This window comes from Dioscorea cayenensis, chromosome 17, assembly GCF_009730915.1.
Source record: "Dioscorea cayenensis subsp. rotundata cultivar TDr96_F1 chromosome 17, TDr96_F1_v2_PseudoChromosome.rev07_lg8_w22 25.fasta, whole genome shotgun sequence".
Classification (NCBI taxonomy): Eukaryota; Viridiplantae; Streptophyta; class Magnoliopsida; order Dioscoreales; family Dioscoreaceae; genus Dioscorea; species Dioscorea cayenensis.
In genome coordinates, this window is record NC_052487.1 from 18,536,314 (window position 1) to 18,557,368 (window position 21,055).

General features: G+C 33.5%; 1 protein-coding gene across 1 annotated transcript; it reads left to right on the forward strand.

Annotated features, from left to right (window-relative positions):
- The first annotated feature begins 8,107 nt into the window (after positions 1–8,107).
- On the forward strand, positions 8,108–16,588 carry LOC120280471. The gene is made up of 3 exons (XM_039287329.1): positions 8,108–8,164; positions 8,260–8,758; positions 13,342–16,588. Exons 1-3 carry the CDS (start codon positions 8,133–8,135, stop codon positions 16,354–16,356), a joined length of 3,546 nt encoding a protein of 1,181 aa, XP_039143263.1. The 5' UTR covers positions 8,108–8,132; the 3' UTR covers positions 16,357–16,588.
- Positions 16,589–21,055: the final 4,467 nt, after the last annotated feature.

A 21,055-nucleotide genomic window follows, 5' to 3' on the forward strand; every position in this document is an offset into this window, starting at 1 on the left:
AAAGAAGAACAAGAACAAGACAAGGACAAGAACAACAAGATATGAGCTTTCTAAACTTTGTTTGAGAAAAAGCAAGCAGGAGACAAAAAAAATTGCAAAACTATGAATAAATTTTGGACATGATATGATTGGGCGCCATTTTTCCCTCCTTTTGTAAGGGCAAAAATGGAATTTCATATCATAAACTACTTCAACTTACCGGCGGGGGGTTAAAGGGAATGTAAAATATAACGGAGGGATGTCCGGGGTGTGTAAAAGTTGGAGGGGGTTTTTGGGAAGTTTTGAAAATTACGATGAATGAACAGTAGATTTTTTTCCCTATTTTTTAATAGAGGTAAATATGATTTTATTCAATCCCAAGAAAACACAAGCTAATTTTTAAAGATTCATTGGGAGTAGTTTAATCGGGATTAAGAACTCTTAATCCAAACAAGAAGAATTGAGAAGTCAATTATTCTTAAAAATGAGTTTAGAGACAAATTAATATGTGATTAAGTGGCTTCTCCACACCCAAAAAAACCCTCAAATCAATACATTACAAGGAAGTTGTGAAAGAATTGGTTGTGATTTTTACACTAGATATATTAATAAGTTGTACAGTTTTTATGCTGTAAGTTTGTTTTAATAAAATTATAAGTATATCTAATTATTTTCATTTTTGAATGATTTGAACTAAAAAAAATTCTAATATGAATCCACAAAATCCTACATGTAGGTTGTTCGGACAAAGAATACAAGTGGATTGGATTAAATCATTAAAAAAACTTTAATTATTTTCTTTATTTCTTTTTGATGTCTTGGGTGGAAAGAAACAATAAAAGAATTCATTCCATATGAATGATATATATTATAACTAAAAATGATTATAATTATGACTTTCATTATCATTATATTAATATATGAGCATAATTAATATATTATTAACTTTTTTATTAATAATAATATTACTATGTTAATTATTAGAAATATTTTTACTATAAAATGTTTTCATTATTAAAAAAACTCAATTAATTATCATAGTAAGTGTTATTTTACGTAATAGTTAGGCACAACATTATGGTTAAAAGAAAACATCAAGTTAATATATATATAATCCATATTTTAATAATAGTACATATAAAGAAAAATGGAATGAAATGTTGAGGACATGAAAATAATTTTTTGCCATACCCCTAAACTTAATTTGGATTTAACCTAGTTATTCTTCCAAGAGAAGATTACGAAGGATTAAAAGGCTTAATTTATCGCTTAATTCTCTATTCAAACACCTCCTTATACCAAATTTATTAGTAGTATGTGAAGATAAAAATACTGTTTTTGTTTTAACATTATATGAAAGAATTTTAGGTGCACATTCCAAAGTTAAATTTTAAACTAGTGAAACAAATTTCTATATGTATTTCTGAAACTATATATATATATATTTTTGGGGAATTATCTCAATGCTCTAAAACCAAAAATAATACTAATGTTCTTTTGATAAGTAAATTTTTTTTAGTTAATTAGTTGTTAATTCGTTAGTTATTACGCATCAAAGCAATAGTGAGGATAACATGAACATCTTCATTTGTGATCATAATTATACATCTATATATATAGAAACTTTTTTAATGAGATCGAGAGTACTATTTGTGTAAGATGAGAGACTACTTTTAATTCAATTATGTTTAAGACCCTTCATATATACATTAATATTATGGGCATTCTATCTTATCCAAATTATATGTGGTTTCTAAATTTATATTACACGAAGTTATATATTTAGTTTCTACATTTATATTAAGCGAAGTTATCTATATGTCAAAAATCTAAATTAAATAAAAATTAAATTATTAATTTTGAAAGTTCGCTTCTCATCAACTTGAACAAAGATTGAAAATTATTTTTATTTTTTTTTATTTACTCATTGTTTAAATCATATTTTTAGAATACTTTGTGAAAACTATCTGTACTTTAAAAAATAAAGTTTGAATCAAATTTTATTAAACTGAAGAACAAATTAATATAAAAATAAAACTTGAGTAATTTAATTTAAGTTTGTCTAACGTTATGTTATTAATAACAAACTAATATACAAATGCAATCAAAATGATTGACTAAAGACTTGAATGCAATATAACACTATTCCAATATTCTTAGATTATGATTAATTCATTTAATCAATCAAATACTACAAATGGAAAACGATGAAAGATAAACACATGCCATGCATGAACCATAGATAGGCCCACGTAATTCATAGCATGAAATATATAATTAGCCATTAAGACAAGGTTATGAACATGATAACCATTATCAAGTACTCATGTACTCAATGTGGGGGATAGTGCTCTGGAGACATAAGTGCCACCAAGACTCTTGATTTTTCTAATTTGAAAACATGCATCAAAGAGTTAGCTTCATACACATGCAATCAAAATCATCATTCTTTCTTTCATTATAAACACTTTGAAATTATTCTAATTAATTACTGCTTTGAAATTTCAAAAGAATATGCAAATTTAGAAACAAAACGGAATTTATTCCATTTTTAATTGCAATCGATTCGAAACAAAATGAAAATCGTTTTCTAATTTAAAAATGGAGCACTTTGTTGTTTTTAATATGCTGCTAATACAAACAAATTAGAAATGATCATTTCAAAATATAATTTATTAAAATATTATAAAATATTTATTTTCTAATATGTTTGTAATAGAAAGGGACTAGAAACAGATTAATATATATATATATATATTACCAAAATATTATAAAATATCTATTTTTAATCCATTTATATTAAAAATAGACTAGAAATGAATTAAATTTGTACTTTTTTTCATTATTTTATCTTGTGTATTAATTACTTATACTAGAAACAACGAGTAGTATATTAATTACTTACACTAATTAAATTTGCATTTTGTCATTATTATATTGATTACATGCTGAGATTAGAGATTTGAGTCAAACTCTTAGCCAAGTCTAAGATAATAATAAGGAGCTTTAGCAGACTCTTAGCCAAGTATAAATAACAACAAGGAGCTTCAATAGAGTTTGCTCGAAATGAGGGAGGAGAGAGACCAATTTCGTTAGGAGATGATGCATCAAATGAAGGACATCATGATGAGTTTTGAGAAAAGGATTCTTCAAAGGTCGCAGCTAACCACATAGGACTCGCACCCATTTACTAACAATTATGATGTTGATCTTCATGACTTACAGTTGTATTTGTCATTTAATTTGTTAGAATTTTGTGTTGAACATATATGCCTAGCCATTTGTTATTTTTATGAAAAATTGATGAAATTATCTTCTTTGTCGGTATTCTAGGTTTAAAAAAAATTTATGTAGCAGGTTTGTATAATTTATAAGGATATATATAATTTTTATTTTTTTTATTTTTTTTGCTTGAATTTTAGAATTGGATTTGAAATGAATTAATTTGTTTCAATATTATTTTTAAAAATTAACTTTAGAAACAGAATACAAACAAAAATAGGGGTTGAATAGAAATAAAACAGAAAATATTCTATTTGAAATCCATTTCTAATTTTGTAACGGTAATAATTTTGTTTCAAATTGTTTCTAAAGTTTTAAGTTTCAAAAGTTTGGAAATGGATTGATTCCATTTCGGTTTCTAAATTTACAAACGGTTTGAAATAGATAAATTCTATTTCAAATCAGTTTCTAAACTGAATTAGCAATAAATTTGGCCTAAAGAAACCTCCATATTCATTACATTCTTTTCCTCAGATAGAGGGTTATATATTCCAAATTAAGCATGGGCTTAATATATTTCAGTGCTTTAAGATAAATATCTTTGAAGGAGTTACAAAAGCACCAATCTCAATTTAGTTATATTAGTTGTAGCTATCTAGCTAGTTCTCCATGTTCTCTTCATGATCAAATTTTAATTTAATAAGAGAAAAAAATCATAACCATTTTCAATTTGTTTGGATATAGTAAAAGTACACAATATTTAGTTATATAATAGAACATCAAATTTTAGCTCCGTTTTTGATCTATAATACAATTGTGACATCAACAAGTGAGGTAAATAATGGACTATATATAGGAATTTACATATATATATATATATCTATGTATACATGTAAATATAAATTGTTGATCAACAAGGCATTGGATGAAGCCAGTACTTGTGTAGGACAAATATGAAGCATCAAATTGACAACATATTCATGACATTAAATTTATATATATATATATATATATACAAACACACACATCCTAGGTCGTCATCAAAATCAAAGATCTCATCAAGCATGTGAGTGTTCCTCATGTGTTTTAAAAAGCTAAGCACACTAATCTACATCATTCCATGCACAGACAAAACACTCCACTTATTCATGATCATGCATCATCATCACCATCATCACCATCAATAAAGAACCTAGAATAGAGATCAAAGACAAGTGAAGAGAAGGGATAGTGAATCTTTGACTGTCATGTTAGAACATCACCTTTTCTTTTCTTTCCTTTTCTTTTTTGGTACCATATATTGATGGATTGACAAGCACAAGGGATGGTTTAGTCCCCCAAGGCAAAGTTTCTTTTGCTTCATGTTTTTTAAACATGCAAACATTATACACACCAGTGACCATTTCTTAAATTTCCATCTTCTCCAACGCATTCCGTTAACAATAATTTTCTAATTTATATTTAAGTTTAAAGCCACAGGGACTAGGTTTAAAATCATTATTGTGTATTTTTTAACCTCTTAAACAATATATATTACTCTATCAACTAAATAGAATTGTTCATTTGGACCCTTTGAATTAATGTAAACTGACTTATGATCATAAGTGTGGCAGTTTGACTATCACATTTATAATTTATTAACATATCAAAATGAAGAACTTTCCTTCTTTCTTTTTTTCTTTTTTAACGAATAGGTGATAAATGCTTCCCATTTAAGAGATTGTTAAAAGACATGTATATATAGAGGTCTATCATTTATGACAGCTTAAATAATCTTTTAGAGAAAATTCCTTTGCTATGCAGCCCTAAATGAGAGGAACCGATATTCCTCCTATAGAGAACCCAAATGTACATTTGTGAGTTAAGGGATTTAAACCCTAGTCTTTTCCAAATGCAAAGCACATGATAACAGGCGAACTAGGCTCTCATTTTGGAAATGAAGAAATTTGTATAGTTAAAAGTCCAAACTGAATATGTTTTATTTGAGGGACTAAAATAGATTGACTTATTTTACCATTTTAAACTTGCTTTAAATATAAAATAAATTAATTCTGATCATTCCTTTTTTCATAAACATATTTTTTGTTTCATGACCTATATTTATATTTTTAAAAATAAAAGTTTTTTTGACGAGATATGTATAACGATGCCAGGGTCATGATAGGTGTGAAGTTAACATCTCAATACATATGTTAATTTCTTCACCCTAAGTGAGATGAGATTCGAACTGGCCTCTTTGACAATCACGAATATTTTATACAAGAGACTTGATGTCAATAAATCAAGATGCCGTTATTTGCTTTAAAATTGCAACTCTGCATGAATCTTTTTCTATTGGACTATCAATTTATATATTTACAAAGTTGTTTTCAAGGTTTTTTAAATGCTAAGCACATTTGGTGGCTGATGTAAATTAAGTGTGATTTCAGTTTGATTAGTTGAAAGACAAAACCTACTCTATATGCAAACTATTTTTTATATTTTATATTGTATATTACTTAGTTCAAGCTGATCTTCTTTAGATAAATTTTTTCCTATCGTGGTTGGTGACATATAACTCTAAAAAACTAGAAAGAGATGAGTCTCTTCCAATCTACTATACTATTGGATTATTTATTTGTAAAATCAAGTCTATTAATTGGTTTCATGCTTTTTAAACATTGTACAGAAAGTATGGTGGTTAATTTAAATTAAGTTTACTTTAAGTTTTCTTTTTGAATTGTACCATATATATATATATATATATATTAAATTTTGTTCTTTCATTTGCATCATACTTATGCTTTGATGGATCAACCCTCTCTCATATTAATTAATCTGATGCTTACTCTGTAAACTATTTCTTTTTATATGTTATTTAGTTCATCTCATTCAGACATGTTTTAATAGAGAAAACCTTTGTTTAATTTGGTCAATGCTATTAAATATTACAAAGCTTGATGCTGATGCTATATATATATATATATATATAAATGTGATGTAATTTAATTCATGAAAACCACCGAACAACTCTATGACACATGTAGGTACTTGATTCATCTCAAGATCACCAAACCAAGTATATGGCATTTATTTGTTTGATTTGGATTAATATCATTAAATGCCACCTTTTAATAAAATATCTGTATAAACAATAAACATGAGATAAAATTATAATGCTGCAAAAATCTTACTAAGTAGTAAATAGAAAAAAAAAGTAAAAGTTGAAAAACATTAAAAACAAAAAGTTGACAATCATATCTGGGCTGTGATGGTGGGCTTTAATTTTAGAGATTTATCTCATCTAATAACCTTTCTATTCACTCTTGTTATTTTGATCATTCTCTTTGTCTCACTGGTGTGAACTAAGTGATTTTTAGTTTATTTTCTATTTCTATCAGTTTCTTATTCGTTATATATTTTTTTATGTATATTTATTTATTTATTAGTTAATGAATGTAGTTAACCATCTGTTCTTTTAAATTGGAGAGAGCGAAATTAGGTATTCATTAGGGAATAAAAATGTGTGATATATAGAAATATAGTAGAGAGATATAATAGATGCCTCTTTAATAGTAAACGAAGATTATCATTTCAATTCATCCCAACTTTCAATTTTAGACAAATGGTGATTCAAAAAATAATATTTTTTTTTATAAATGAGGCAATTATATATATGATCGGGGGTGTGTGTTTAGTTAGGCTCATGCATCTTCACCTGATCAATATAAGGAGTGGGTTGTAAGCCCACATGCATCCACAGTCAAGAAAAGTTTTATCACTACTGTATCCAACATGTTTTCAATCTGCAAAATATGAATATTTTATAATCAATGCTTTTCGCATATAACTGGTGTCATTGGATAAAAATAATAATTTTATACATGTTAATATAATTCAAATAATGTTTGAAAAAATTCCATGGATCAAATCAAATACACCAAATTTAACCCAATGAAAAAAATTTGTTAGGAAATTATTTGCTCTTGCATTATAAAAATTATACACCAAACATAGAGGATTTGGGACACCACAAAATATCAGTTATCCTTTAAATAACATATTATTATAAAAAAGGACCTTACAATTAACTTTAGAAAAAAAGATAAATGACTTACTGATATATATTTTTTTTACTCATTGAACACTCCCTAAACTTTTTATAATGGTCAAATCAAAAAACAACTCAGGGACTTTTCATTAATTTCATTTTAAATCCATCCAAAGTCCAAACTCAAAGCTTATATATATAACAACCACAGGATAAAAAGGTAAAAAAACCTCGGTACCGTACATCACAGGCTAGTCACGTGAGGTAGGGGGTCCGTGGGTCCCACTCAAAAGGTTTTCACAACATCCAAAACAAAATGAGAACATCAACCGCCGGATCAAACCTAAGCGGGCCCATCCCGATCTCTCAGCCGTAGGATCGCATGTGAGGCCCGGGCCCCACCTCGCTCTCCTGAACCCCCGCTACTTTGATTTCGGAATCGTGTCGTTAGCGACGTGACAGCTTTGCCCTGGAGTGCGGGCCCCACTCCCTCTCTCTATCTCTCTCTTTGAAACCCCGCCAATTTGAGAGCCATAGAAAAAAAAAAAAATAATTAAAAAAAAAAAATCATGTGGGCCCCACACACACACAGCGCCTGTCGCTTTCGAGGTCTTTAGTGGAGTGCTGGCATCCATGTGACCTCGGGTACCCACCCATCTCATCCATCGATGAGCCCATCATCCTTATCAACGGTTGGATCTGTGTCCACGTCTGAGATGTGTCGCTATCAGACGTCCCTTTCGGTCTTAAATGGTGATGGCCGATGCCCGAGACGGTGAGCGGGAAAAAAAGAAAAGCAGTTGTGAGGGGCTTTCTTTGCTTTTCTTTTCTTCTCTTCTTCTTCTTCTTTGTTGTTCTTTGTATAATTTTCTTTTCTCTTGGTATTGAGGGGAGTTTGGGGATGGCGGTGGCGATGGAGGGGTTCTCGATTCGGTGAGTTTTTTTGATTGTTTTTTTTTTAATGGTTTTGTTGGGTTTGGGATTGATGGATCTAGTTTTGATTGTTTGATTTTTGGTTTTGGGTATAGGGAGTATGTGGGGAAGATGAGGAGTGTGGAGTTTGGGAAGTGTTGGCCTTTTGATGAGGGTGGAGAGGATGGGAGGTTGCCGGGGATGGAGGTTAGGAGGTTTAGGTGGTGGTTGGATGAGTTGGGGGTTGTGAAGGATGATGAGGAGAAGAAGGATGGGGATGGGAATGAGGCGGTGGTATTGGGGGTGGAGGATGAGAAACGTGGGCGGGGTAAGCAGCGGGCTCCGAAGAAGAGGTCTATTGTGGAGCTCTTTGCTGCAGTGCCCCCGATCGAGACTGTGGATGAGGGAACTGATGGTGAGGATGAAGAAGGAGGAGAGGGTCATGGGCTTGATGCTGAAGAGATGGATTTGGAGACTGATGGTTTGGTTGCTGAGGTTTTGGAGAGGATGATGAAGAATAAGAGTAAAAAGAAGAAGATGTTGATGATGATGAAGAAGAGGAAGAAGAAGAAGAAGAAGAAACAGCTCAAGGTTGCGATTTGTGTTTCTAGAAAGGTATTTGATCGATTGTTCAATGGCTTTTTTTATTTTTATTTTTAGTATCGGGTTCTCTCTCCATGTTTTGAGTATCTATTTCTTTTGGTTTGGCATCTATGATCTCATTATCGCACTGAGCTGCATCATTGCATTATTGAATCCCACAGTCTGTGGTACGGCTTTGTCACCACTGAGAATTTTGCTTTCGGTGAAATGGACTGTACGTATGTATTTTATGTATTTTAGGCATGATTACTGGATAGAATGTGGATTCTTTCTGAGTGATTGGGTGTTGGAAATCTATACATACTAGTGCTAACATTGGGTTTGTTGTGATTATATCTGAAACTGTAGGACAATGGGGTAGGATATTCACCTGATAACAACCTTGTTTTGAAGGTGGATGTGGTCTAGAAGTGATCAGAGGCCTCCATGTGCTTGTTTTGGTGTGTGGGGTTTGTGATATTTTATGTATGACAAGGGTTGTTTTGGTGGAGGTTGCATGAGTTCCCTTGTTGAACGGTCGGTTCTTTTGCAACACTTTGTTTATGGTAGAATATGAAGGCTGTGGTAGGCACTATGAAAACTGAAGCTTTGGCAACAAAAGAAAAGGTGCCAAGCATAAGGCTTTATACGTTCATTTGTTAACAGTATTGTTGAAAGGATTAAGAGAAGTTTGAGTCATTGTTGAGAGGTTTAGGAGAAGTTCCAGTCATTATTTTATGGACCTGTAGTTGCTTATTTAAAACCTGTAGCTATATTTCATGTCTTTTTGATCACTTATCTTATGTTTTCAACTGGATTTAATCCCTATAATTTGATTGCTCCCATCCAAGAGAGCTTCCAACAGCTTGTGTATTTCCTGGTTTTGGTTAATTGTTACATTGAACTGAGTTTGTTTTTGGCAATGCATGGTTAATAATTCTCTTCCTTCCAAAACTTGAATATACCTCATTGATTAGAACTGCAATGACTGATCGATGCTGGTAACTTTATGGCGTCCAAGGTTGACTCCTCCATTGCTTTTTGGATTTAGCCTTAAAGATTCAAAGTGACCCTTGAAGTTTTGGAAAGTTTGGCACAATAGTATAGGACATTTGGGGGGAGTAGCTTGATTACTTGTCAACAGACGGGGTTGCTTGTGGGAGTTCCCTAGTTCCTTTTTGAGTCTAGTTCCCTTGTCTGGACTATTTGTCCATTGTATTACTGTATGTAGAAATTATTTATATTTATGACCATGCCAACTGCATTTTGTTTGTTTCTCATTTAATTGCTTTATCTGTTTCTTAGAGGAATATAGCACTTGATATAACATCATTAAGATTATTTACCATGGGAAGAAAATTTTGAGGATGTGCAGTTTTTTGCACCACAATGCATGGAACATTTTTAGAATCTAATTTGTCTTAGAGATCTGTAATTGGTGGGAATGATCAGTTTTGAGGAGATTGCAATTAACTATGCCACTGACGTTTTTTTTTTTTGCATGAGCCATTAGCAGCAAAATAATTTGCTTAAGATCAACAATCTTTGTCTCAGTGAGCTCCTAATGTAAATAATTATAGTGTAGTGCATGTTGTGATCAAACTAGACATCTGCAAGCAAGACTTTTCATTAGATTTGGATAATATATGGCCTATATTAGAGGATGCAGGTCCTTATATAACCATGAGCTCCAATCGTGAGGTCTTAGGTCTATCATGATTGGGGCCAAAAAAGATCCTCTGTCAATACCTTTAAACCCGCGGATAAAAGCTATATAATAATTTCAGCTGTTGAGACTTGCCCATTTGGTGACTATGGCATTGGTTTCAACTTAGAATTTTTGGTAGATACTATGCAGATTCACTTCTTGTTTTACATGGTGCACGTCTTTGAATCTGTGTGAAAAGGTTTCAATTTGGTACACAGAATCCTGAATATAAGTGGGATATGGAATAATAGTTGATTGGATTTTCTTTATAATATATGGAAGGTGTTTTAAAATCTTGGTAATAGGCACTTGTAACTAGTTTTTTTGCTTTCACTTAAAGCTCATGTATAGCTGAAGCTTATTTAAGCAATATGTGATCTTTGCAAAAATGCCTCAGAAAGTTTATCAGGGCTTTACGGGGCTTTAGGTTTTTCATAACGAAGATTTTTAGTTGCATGCTTAATTTGCTAGAGGTCTTAGAATGTAAAATACCAGCAAGGGCTGCTTAATTTTGAACCATTATTTTTGCTTAAAGAATAAATGAAAAATCCATCAAATATCTATTGGACAATGAATATTGCATTTGAGCAGTTGTAGGTAAGTAAAATAGTTTAAGCTTTTTTAAAGATTTCTAGTGGGTTCAAGAGAGGTGCCAGCATCCCAAAAATTTTTAAAACATGGACCACATATTTATGATGTTGACAGAAGTAATGGCTCAGTTGGAGTTTTTAACCAATTGCTTCATACTAGTGTATTGTGAAGCCAAAGTGAACAACTTTTTTTTAACTTTGAACCACTTGCTATCTCATTGGAGGAAGAAAAGCATTGGATAGCCACTTCTGCCAACTTTTGCCATTGCTCATCATTTCCTGTAAAATAGATCTAATAAGTTACCGCTCATGGCCTTGATGCTTTTGGGTAGTAATCCTTGACTTCACTGCTGATCATTTGCTTGTGGTCCTCCTTGACCACTAGAGTTGTGTGGGAGTACCCTATAGGTCATTGTAACATTCAAAGTAATGGGTTTGGTAATTTACTTTTCACCATTCAGGTCATATGTAAATGGTCATCCATTGTGAATAGCCAAAACAATACTGGTGGAGAAATTTTTGATAAAGAAGCAGTGTTCTAGAAAGTATATATGCAAGAAGAGCAATGTATATGCTTATTGCGACTGGTTTTCTTTACAATATTGATAATGTTGACTCTTGTTGCTTGATATAACTTCTTGAACTTTATTAGAGTTGTTTAATCATGCTTGAGTCCGTTGAGAGTGGACAAAGCAATGATTCAGCTAGAATGGAGATGTTGATATCAAATATGATGCAGTGATGATGCCCGATTTGTCGCTAATAGAGTAGCTTAGCTGACTGCTCGCATGTGTCACTTTTTGAGGAAGACAACTCAATTTGACACTGATCAAAACCTTAACTTGAGGGGTTTAGTGAGTGGAAGACACATTCTTTCACTTGCATTTACAAGAATATGAGTTTGCATAGGAGGGCATTATATTACATTGGCGTTGGGGACACCCAAAATCACTTTGCAATTTGCACAAGAGAACTTTTGAAGATGATCGGAATAGTGTTATATTGATCGGTATAAACCTCCTTTTCCTATCCAAAAATTCCACAGTTATCTAACCAACCTTTTCTTTTCAAAATTCAATTATTTGCATAAATATATTTAATAATTATTTTTAAAAAAATAATATTGATAAATACCTAATTGATTAAAAATGTAAAATTTGAATTTTGACTAGTATTAATTAAGTCAAATTTTGGTCAACTTCATACATTTGCCCTCCAATGAATTTTCAGAAAAAATTCATTCCAACAAATACATCTGGTTATTCCATATTTACAAGTGATCTCCTAATCTATACACAGTAATTTGATGTGTTTATTTCTGTTATTTTTTAAAAATTTGTCTTATGATATTGCTATTTGATGTGTTTTGGTTGCCCGAGCAAGAACTTAATATGCATACTTTGTAGTTCCTTTCATGCCATCTACTAATCTAACTTATTTATCTTTGACGACGAAAGTAGGTACTTGCCTGCTAGTCTCATTTTGAAACTTTCCATGTTTCTATCTTAACTTATTGCAATATTGATGAAGCTTCATGTCTGGACTAATGTACTCATTTCAAATATCTTCTTTGCATTGGTCTTGTATTCTTAAATCCGTTGGTGATTGTGTCATGAGTAGACAACATTACTCAGCTATAGAGAAAGAATTGGAATATATGTGTTTCCTTGGTCCTTGGTCCTTGGTGAATTTCCTGTTTACCCTACTGCACCTGGCACAGAGAGGTTGCTTTTGGTCTGTACAAGTTTCTAGAGTATGCTGAATTTGTCTTATTCTTTTGCCATGAACTTTTATGGTTGCTCCATTATTTCATTTTTCCTTAGAGGATCCCTTGAGAAAGATTGGCTTGATGTCTGTTTGATAGATTATCCTAGTCATGCAACCATGGCGAATGTTTTGTTGAGTCAATGTCAAACAACTTTTTGCGGTTTAGCAGTAAACTTTGTTTTGTGAAATTTCTTTGACTATAATGTCTATGTTTTGTACTTTTTGCAGGCAATACACTATATCCCTTACCCCTGCACACATACACTAGACAAATGTAGGCTCTTGATAACTTAGGAGTGATTGTATAAATTAATCATGGTAAATAGCTCTTGCATTGTTTTCATGGCATAAAAGGACTATGAAGAAATATGCAAGCTTCCTTCTGCAGTAGAGGATCCAAGCTGTGTTGTGTACTGAGCGTCACGCTCTATGTGTCTTTTCACCTTTTTTTTTTTCCCCTATATCCTGCACTCCCTGCGAAACAAAACTTTATGTTGCAAAAAATTACACGCCTCAGATAGTATGATAAACGTTTTCATTCCTCTTTCCAGGAAAAGGTACAAGAATCCAAAGCGCAATCTATGGTAAATGTTTCTAAAGTATTACAAGATTCAGTGCACATAAAGCGGATAGGAAGGGCTCTTAAATATCCTGTCGAAGGCACAAAGAAGAGGCCCTCGACAGTGAAAAGTTTTGCCAAGAAACAGAGTTTCAAACATTTCCGAACTTCAAATTTGATCTGCAAGGACCAGAAGGATGTGGGGCAAGTTCTTCCTGTTCATAGCATTCTCAAGAATCGAACAAAAAACTCTTCTGTTAAGAAGTCTAGTATGAAAGATGTGGATGGCAGTGGTCTGGTGAGGAATTGCCGTGGTTCAGCTAAGCATGTTAGTTTTTCTGGCAAGGATGACATATTAGGTCATAACAAAGGCTGTTCACTTATGGAGTTGCCTCAATTACAAAACCTTTGCAGAATATTTTCAGATGTATTGGCTGCATCATCAGCTATGAACAAAGCAAACAAAAGCAACCCATCTGCTAGTGGTGAGGACATTAATACTGTTTCTGCGGAGAGGACAATTGAGCCATTACCTGAATCAGAAAAGTTGAGAAGTCATGATCATCTTCCCATTACTTCACCTGATTCTGGCACCAAGAATTGTTCAGATACAGAGAAATTCTCATTAGCTGAACCTGTGGACTTAAATGAAACAATCCCGACTTCTAACCCTGCTATCTCTACCATCTTGGTGAGTCACTCGGGTAACACTACTGTTCAGATTCCACTGCCCGAGGGATCATCTTCTAATGCTGAAAGTCATGTAATAGAAAATTCCACTGAAGCTAGGATGACCTTGCCAGCTCCAATTCAAGATTCTGTCTCCCATATTGATGCCATGAGTGCAATGACCATAGTAAGAAATCCAACTTCACACCAGTCAGCATCTTGTTTGACAATGAATATGGAAGCAAATGGAAGGCAGTTACATTCTGTTTCTGATCCTAATGTCATCATGTATAATCAAATTCCAGAATTCCAACACAGATGCCTTCAGTCTGCAGACGATATGATGGGTAGAATCTGCTTTACAACGGGATCAAAAGGGATTGGTGAATCAAGAATCACATCAAATCCTGCTTCTTTCTGCAGAGAGAGGTGCATAGATAATGATTTCATTGGCTTGCCCCTTAATTCACATGGGGAGTTTATTCATTTGCATTCAGGCCATAAATTTGGTTTTGGTGATGTCTCAAACAAACAGCGGTCCTCGCCGAGTTCCTTCCCAAATTTTTCTGGTCCTCAACTTTTTGAGCATAATTATAGTATGGATCATTTGCAAGTGAAAGATAGGTTTCCTAGTATTTCCATGTATGAAAAGGATCAGTGGCTTCCAGGACCACATGATTGTGCTCATCAATTAGCTAGATCTGGATCAAGTTTTACTGCTATGTCAGGTTCTGAAAGTTCAAAAATGCCTAACCATGAACCACTGAGGGACAATTTTTTCTATCATGGAACTACTGCATCTAGAGGTTTTTGTAATGGCTGCAAGGAGCATAGCCAAACTCATAATTGTGTTGATATGAAAAGACCTCGAGCAGAAGCCAATTTGGAGAACAGGTTCCAGCCTTCTATTCAACCAACAATGCGGTTGATGGGAAAGAATGTTACAGTTGGTAAAAGTACCCGAGAATGTGAGGGTTTTGATGATGGAAAGGTTTGGACAGATAAAGAAATAATAACTGAATATTCTACTCTCAGAGAATCCGATATAACCAACACAAAGAGGTGGCCCCAACATGAGTGGCTTGCTCATTCATCATCTGGCACATTGAAAGAAAACCTTCAGCATCCTCAGGAAGTCCCATCAAGCCTTTTCCAAGTATCACCATTCAACCATAGGTCTGTCCATATGAATTTGGATTGTCATCCACAGTTTATGTCAAGGAATGGGCTTTCATCAGACATTGGGAAACATGATCCTAGAATGGACCATTTCAGCCTAGCAGTTCCCTTCCAGGAACCGTTGAACAAGACATCCAGGTCCTTGGTGAATTATAACCCAGGAACTGAATCATTGAAAGCAGGCCATCATGCACCATCAGCATCATCCCATCCTCAAAATGCTTGTCATCACATGCTCCTGAGCTCTACCCATTGCAAACATAGCCAAAGCATCTCTTATAGTACGGCATCGACCTCCCGACCACCCTATATGAATCAAGGTTATTGCAATTTCACACAATCATCTATGGCTCATTCTTCATCAAACCTCCCTCCGTGGTTACTGAAGGCTACACAGCAAACAAAGTACCCAAAATCCACCTGTTCTTATTCTGAATCGATTCCTCTGCCCCACCATACATGCATCCTACCCGGGAATTGTTCCTTCCCACTCTCTTCTCCATGCCCCTCAAATATTTCGTTTCATGTCTATGGCACCAATATTTCCCAAACATGCAATTCCCCTAATCCAGCCTCCCTTCTTCACCCTTCACTTATTTCAGAGTTTGCGGTGAACAAATACAATACTGGTGGCAGTAATTCTTGCAGAAACAAGATCAAGGATAGGGATGTGACAAAATCCAAAATTTCATATTTCAAAGAACTGGATCATGCTAGCAGATCGAGAAAAAGGCCTGCTGCCAAAGATGATGGCTTAGTGAAACCAATGAAGAAACCCAATCTAATGGTTCATGCAGCCTCAAAAGCCCCAACTTGCTCAAGAGTGAGGGAGCAGTTCCATGGACATCCAGAAGTCAATTCAGGACCATCAGAATTTCAACCTTATGGGAATAAGCGAAATGACATGGGCTTGCAAGAACTGGTTATTGGTAATAGTGAAAACATATCTACGTCTGCAGTGAAATCTAAAACTGATGGCATAGGAAGGGCAGGACCTTTGAAACTGAGTGCAGGTGCTAAGCATACACTAAAACCAAGCCAGGGTGTGAATCAAGACAAATCTATACCTGTTCATGCCACCATGCCTTTTGCTGCTGGGACAAGTTCTAGTAGGTTTTCAGTTTCTCAGAAGAAAGCAGCAGAAGTTTACAGGTTTTAGATTGTATTAAAAATCCTGAAATCTGATTTTCTGTTCATGACGGGCCATGCCCTAATTCTGGTCAGATGAGAATGGCCATTGACTTGAAGAGTTAGTTCTTAACTACTTCTGAAACTTTACAGCATTCATAACCGCAAGCTGTATTGATCAGGTAATCAAGTTTTCTACTGTCCTGTACCCTTCCAATAATATTTCATATTAATGTGGTGATGCTTGATGGATTTATGTTTCATTCAGAATTTTATTCTGACATTGTTTTGGTTATAATTAGTGTATGTATATTTCTCATCTTGTCAAATATTCTCAACTTCATGTTAAAGGGTTAAGCTTGTCAAATCTTGCAGAAGTTGATTTGTGGATTGACATTCTCTTGGATATTGTAAACTCTGTTTATTATTTTCTCATTGCTGTAGGTCATAGAAATGATCTTCTTCAATTGTTCATAAAGTCTTTTGCTTTATTAAGGTATTGCCAATGCAAGCACTTGATTTGAAATAATAAAGACCACTGACACCTTTGTCTTGAGTCCGTTGCTAGATTCAGCATGTTCATTCAGATTGACCAAAATTGGGGACTGGATCATGTTCTCTCAATTTCACTCAAGAGCTGCTTTATTTTAGAGTCATTCATCAATGCAGTGAGAGCATAAGTAGTTATTTTATCTTGCTAATGAAAAAAGCATCTTGAAATACCTAAAGATCAGACAACAAAATTTCTCATCAAACCCATAATCTCAAAGCCATGGATGCTATTTTGATGCAGATTTTCATGGTGACAATTCCCCTCTGCAAGTTGTTTTTTTTTCTTTAGCTGGCTACAGGATGACCAGGTTGATAACTAGAATTGCTTGAAGTTCCTACCACCCTCTGTATGATTGGAAACTCATGCCCTGCTTGATTTGTCAGATCCTATTGTGACTTTCAACATGATCATTTGCTTTCCTCCTTTTCTGCATCTTGTTGTATGCTGATTCATGATGTTCATTGCTATTAGAATGATTAAAGAATCTCTTATTATAACCTGTTTAGTTGTCACAATGAGGCCATGTTTCATGTTTGGAATTATCCAAGTATTTTGCTTACTCTAGCTTTCACAGTCTCTTTATGAGGTGCATTGAGCATATTTTTGCTTGAACATTTAAAGGGTTTAGCTGAGTGGAGAATACCTTTTTTTTAACTGAGCTTACTTGTCCGGTCTCCTTTGACTACCATATATGTTAACCCTTTCTAGACATGCATGACATTTTTAAAACTCATCTCGCTCAATTCTTCGAATTTCCAATCTACACTTCAATGTTTTAGGAACTGTTTATTGCTTGATTGACATGAAGATGTAGGATACATTGAAGGAACATGAAATTTCAAATTGAATTTCTTTGTACTTTACTATTTTCACTTGTTGTCCAAACTTTGATTTCTTCTTTTAGTTTCTTCTAGTGATCATGCATTCAAATCGCTAAACAACTGTAATATCGCTTTGTAATGTTATTTCAAAAACATTGCCTTGCATTATGGTTTCTGAATGCATGTTTATGTGTAATTGTACGTCATCGATTTTCTTCCTGTATTGTACCATATTTTGTTCGTGTTATAATTTTGTTGCATGCATAGGTAATTGACATTAAAGTAATTAGCAGTCTCACATCGGTTAAGTTGATAAATATGAATTTAAATATATAAACCTAGATATCTTAGCCTATTAGTTTAACTTTTTTTTAATCCGTCAAGGATAATTTGTTTGGTTTGCACTTAACATGGTATAGTAGTCAAAGGTTAGTGACGATCATTAGGGTAGCTAGCTCGGTTAGCATAATTAGAATATGCTGTAAGGATGAGTGGGTGTCTTTGGTTAGATGAATGCTATATGAGAGGATGTAGATTGTAAGTATAGTAGCACTCATTTAGCCACATTTTAGTGAACATCGGTAGAGTAATGAAGTAATTGGGACACATTTATTTATGGCAAATTATATTTCAAGCGAGTAAGATAAAGGTGTTGAAGAGCACCAATGATGTTGTGGTATTTAATAGGATCAAAGAGGGGTGCCATGGTTTTTACTGGTAGGATGAGAATGATAGGTGTAAGCACATATTTAAATGTGTCAAGATATGTATATGGTGAAGAAAGTCACAAGTGTATTTGGTTTGGTTGAGTAGTCCAAATGGTGTTGGTGTAGGCTCAATGCATGGCAATTAAATAATGAATAGGGCCAAGGTTTTTTAATGAAAAAGATGGTGTTAAGGTAAGTGAAGAACTTGTAACTAGGGTGCTATCTACATAAACTAGGATGATGGTAGTGTGAGAGAAAGTGGACTATATGAAGGATGAAGCACTAGCTTTAAATGGAGTGAAATTGAGGTCTTGAAGTTTTTGACTTAAGTAGTGAAACCAGACGTGAGGGACTTGCTTAAAGCTATAAAAGGGTTTGTGAAGACGATAAGCATAATTTTGATAGTAAGGATAAAAAATTCCTGGAGGTTAAACCATGAAAATTAGTTTTTGGAGATTTTCATAAAAAAGGCGCTATTGACATCAAGTTGGCGAGTGGACTGATTGTTAATAAGCACAAGAATAAGATTGGATGCGAATGGTGATGGGCTTCATAATAGGATTGAAGGTATTAGTGTAGTTGAGGCTTGGGGATTGATGGTATCTCTTGGCAACAAAGCAAGGCTTGTAGCGATCAAGAGAGCCATTGGATTTTTTTTTTCTTTATTAAGAAGATCCATTTACATCAGATAATGTTGGCATTGTGTGGTGTAGGAACACGAATTTGAGTTTGATTTCAATGAATAGATTGCTTATGGATTATAGATCAAGACTTTTACAAACTCAATTCATATTTCTACGAACATTTTCATGCATGCTACTAACTCGCCAAGATTGACTTTTCTTGAGGGGGAATTGATGCAAAAATGAAGTCACCTTTTGAAGGCTTATTATAGAAAAGAGAAACCAAAAGGCCAAAGCTTAAGTTCGTTTTAGTTAAGTGCTGTTAGTTTCTACTCAAAGTCAAAAAGACTTTTAAATTGTCTTTGTAGTTTAAATATTTTTTAAGGTGGTCAAGTTTTTTGGTTTTTATTAGCATTTCTTGGCTTCTCACGAGGATTTGAGAGTCTTGGTTTTCTAGTTTATATATTACAAATCTCTTAAATAGAGCGCTAGTGAAGGAAGAGAAGTAATAAATATTTTTTGAAAAATTATCTTCTTTTTCTAGATTTGTGAGATGGAATACAAGCGTAGGTGTGACGCTTATGAATTTTATGAGTGATTCCTAAGAACTTACTAGTGTAATAGCCTATCTCCCACAATTCAATTTCTTTTTAGCATACTATCCCGCATAAATTTTGGTATCAGAGCAAGGAAAGAATTATGATAATATGTTTAGGAAGGAATTATAGGGGTAGGTTATTTGATAATTTATTTGAAGAGCTATTAATTCATGTAGCAGATCAAGTGGAATCTCTAAATGTTCAAATGAGCATTGAAGGATAGGTATCTCAAACCACTAACAATAAACAAGAAGAAGTTTCTCAAGCAAATAATGGGCTAAATCAAGAAAAGTAGCTTATGAATACAATTGTTCTAGCAACACTTCCAACAGTTTAGCAACAAATTAATCGGATAGGAGACATACTCCAATCGACATATGCACATCATGATGCTTTTGGAGACATCACTAAAAAAATATGGCTCGTAGTACTAGATTTTGAATGCAAGGTAAATACTACTGAATTTGCTGATTGACTTTTTTTTATTAAGGAATACTTTGATTGGCGTGATATAGGCGATGAACGTAGTGTCAAATTTCTAGAATGAACCTGGAAGATCTTATAAAAATTTGGTGGGTAGGTGTGAAAGGAGACATAAGGATGATGGGATACCCACCAATTAGCACATAACAGGAGATGACGGTTAATTAAGCTTTGGGAAAAATTCATGCTTACTAATTACTCTGACAAGTTATGTGAAGTAGCAATTAATTTGATGCAAAATGGCATGGCGGTTGTTGAATGCATGCAAAAGTTTAACAAACCGAAGACTCGTAGCCAAATATTTGATCCAAGATAGATACTCGTAAGATTTGATTTGGTTAAGGTATGAAATTAGGAGGAAAATGTTGCGACAACTCATATATAGCTTGGAACAAGCTTGTCAAATTTCTTTGGTCTTGAAGAAGTACTATAAAAGTTTGAAGAAAGCTGATGTAGCTCCAAATCATTGTTCAAAAAATAGTAGTAAATCAGCCATCAAATAATCCTATCTTAAGCATCTACCTCAAATGCTATTGATTTCAAAAGAAAGAGTAATAAAATATTTCAAGTGTGGACAACAGGGTCATATGGCATATAATTGTTCCAAAAAAAATTTACATGTTAATGTAGAATATGAGAGGGAGTTGGATCAAGAAAAGGAAAGAGAGTGATGAGAATTTTGACTATGGTTTTTATAATCTTGATAATTTGGAGGAAGAAGATAGAGCAGACACTTAACTGAATATTATTGTTAGACGCATCCTTCAATTTCTGAAGATGAAAAGAAGGCTGGAGGCACAAATCTATTTTTCAAATGCTAGCACACTATAGAAATCAAGCACATAAGCTTATCATTGATTGAGGTAGTAGTATGAATGATGTTTAAGCATCTATTGTGGGGTACTCAAGCTTCTTGTTAAACCACATCCACACCTATACAAAGT

What these genes read in the sequence shown, in the direction of transcription:
- LOC120280471 (XM_039287329.1), top strand. Translation starts at nt 8,133, where the DNA reads ATGGCGGTGGCGATGGAGGGGTTCTCGATTCG. An exon ending in ATGGAGGGGTTCTCGATTCG is followed by an intron (nt 8,165 to 8,259) that starts GTGAGTTTTTTT and finishes TTTTGGGTATAG; the next exon opens with GGAGTATGTGGGGAAGATGA. An exon ending in CGATTTGTGTTTCTAGAAAG is followed by an intron (nt 8,759 to 13,341) that starts GTATTTGATCGA and finishes TCCTCTTTCCAG; the next exon opens with GAAAAGGTACAAGAATCCAA.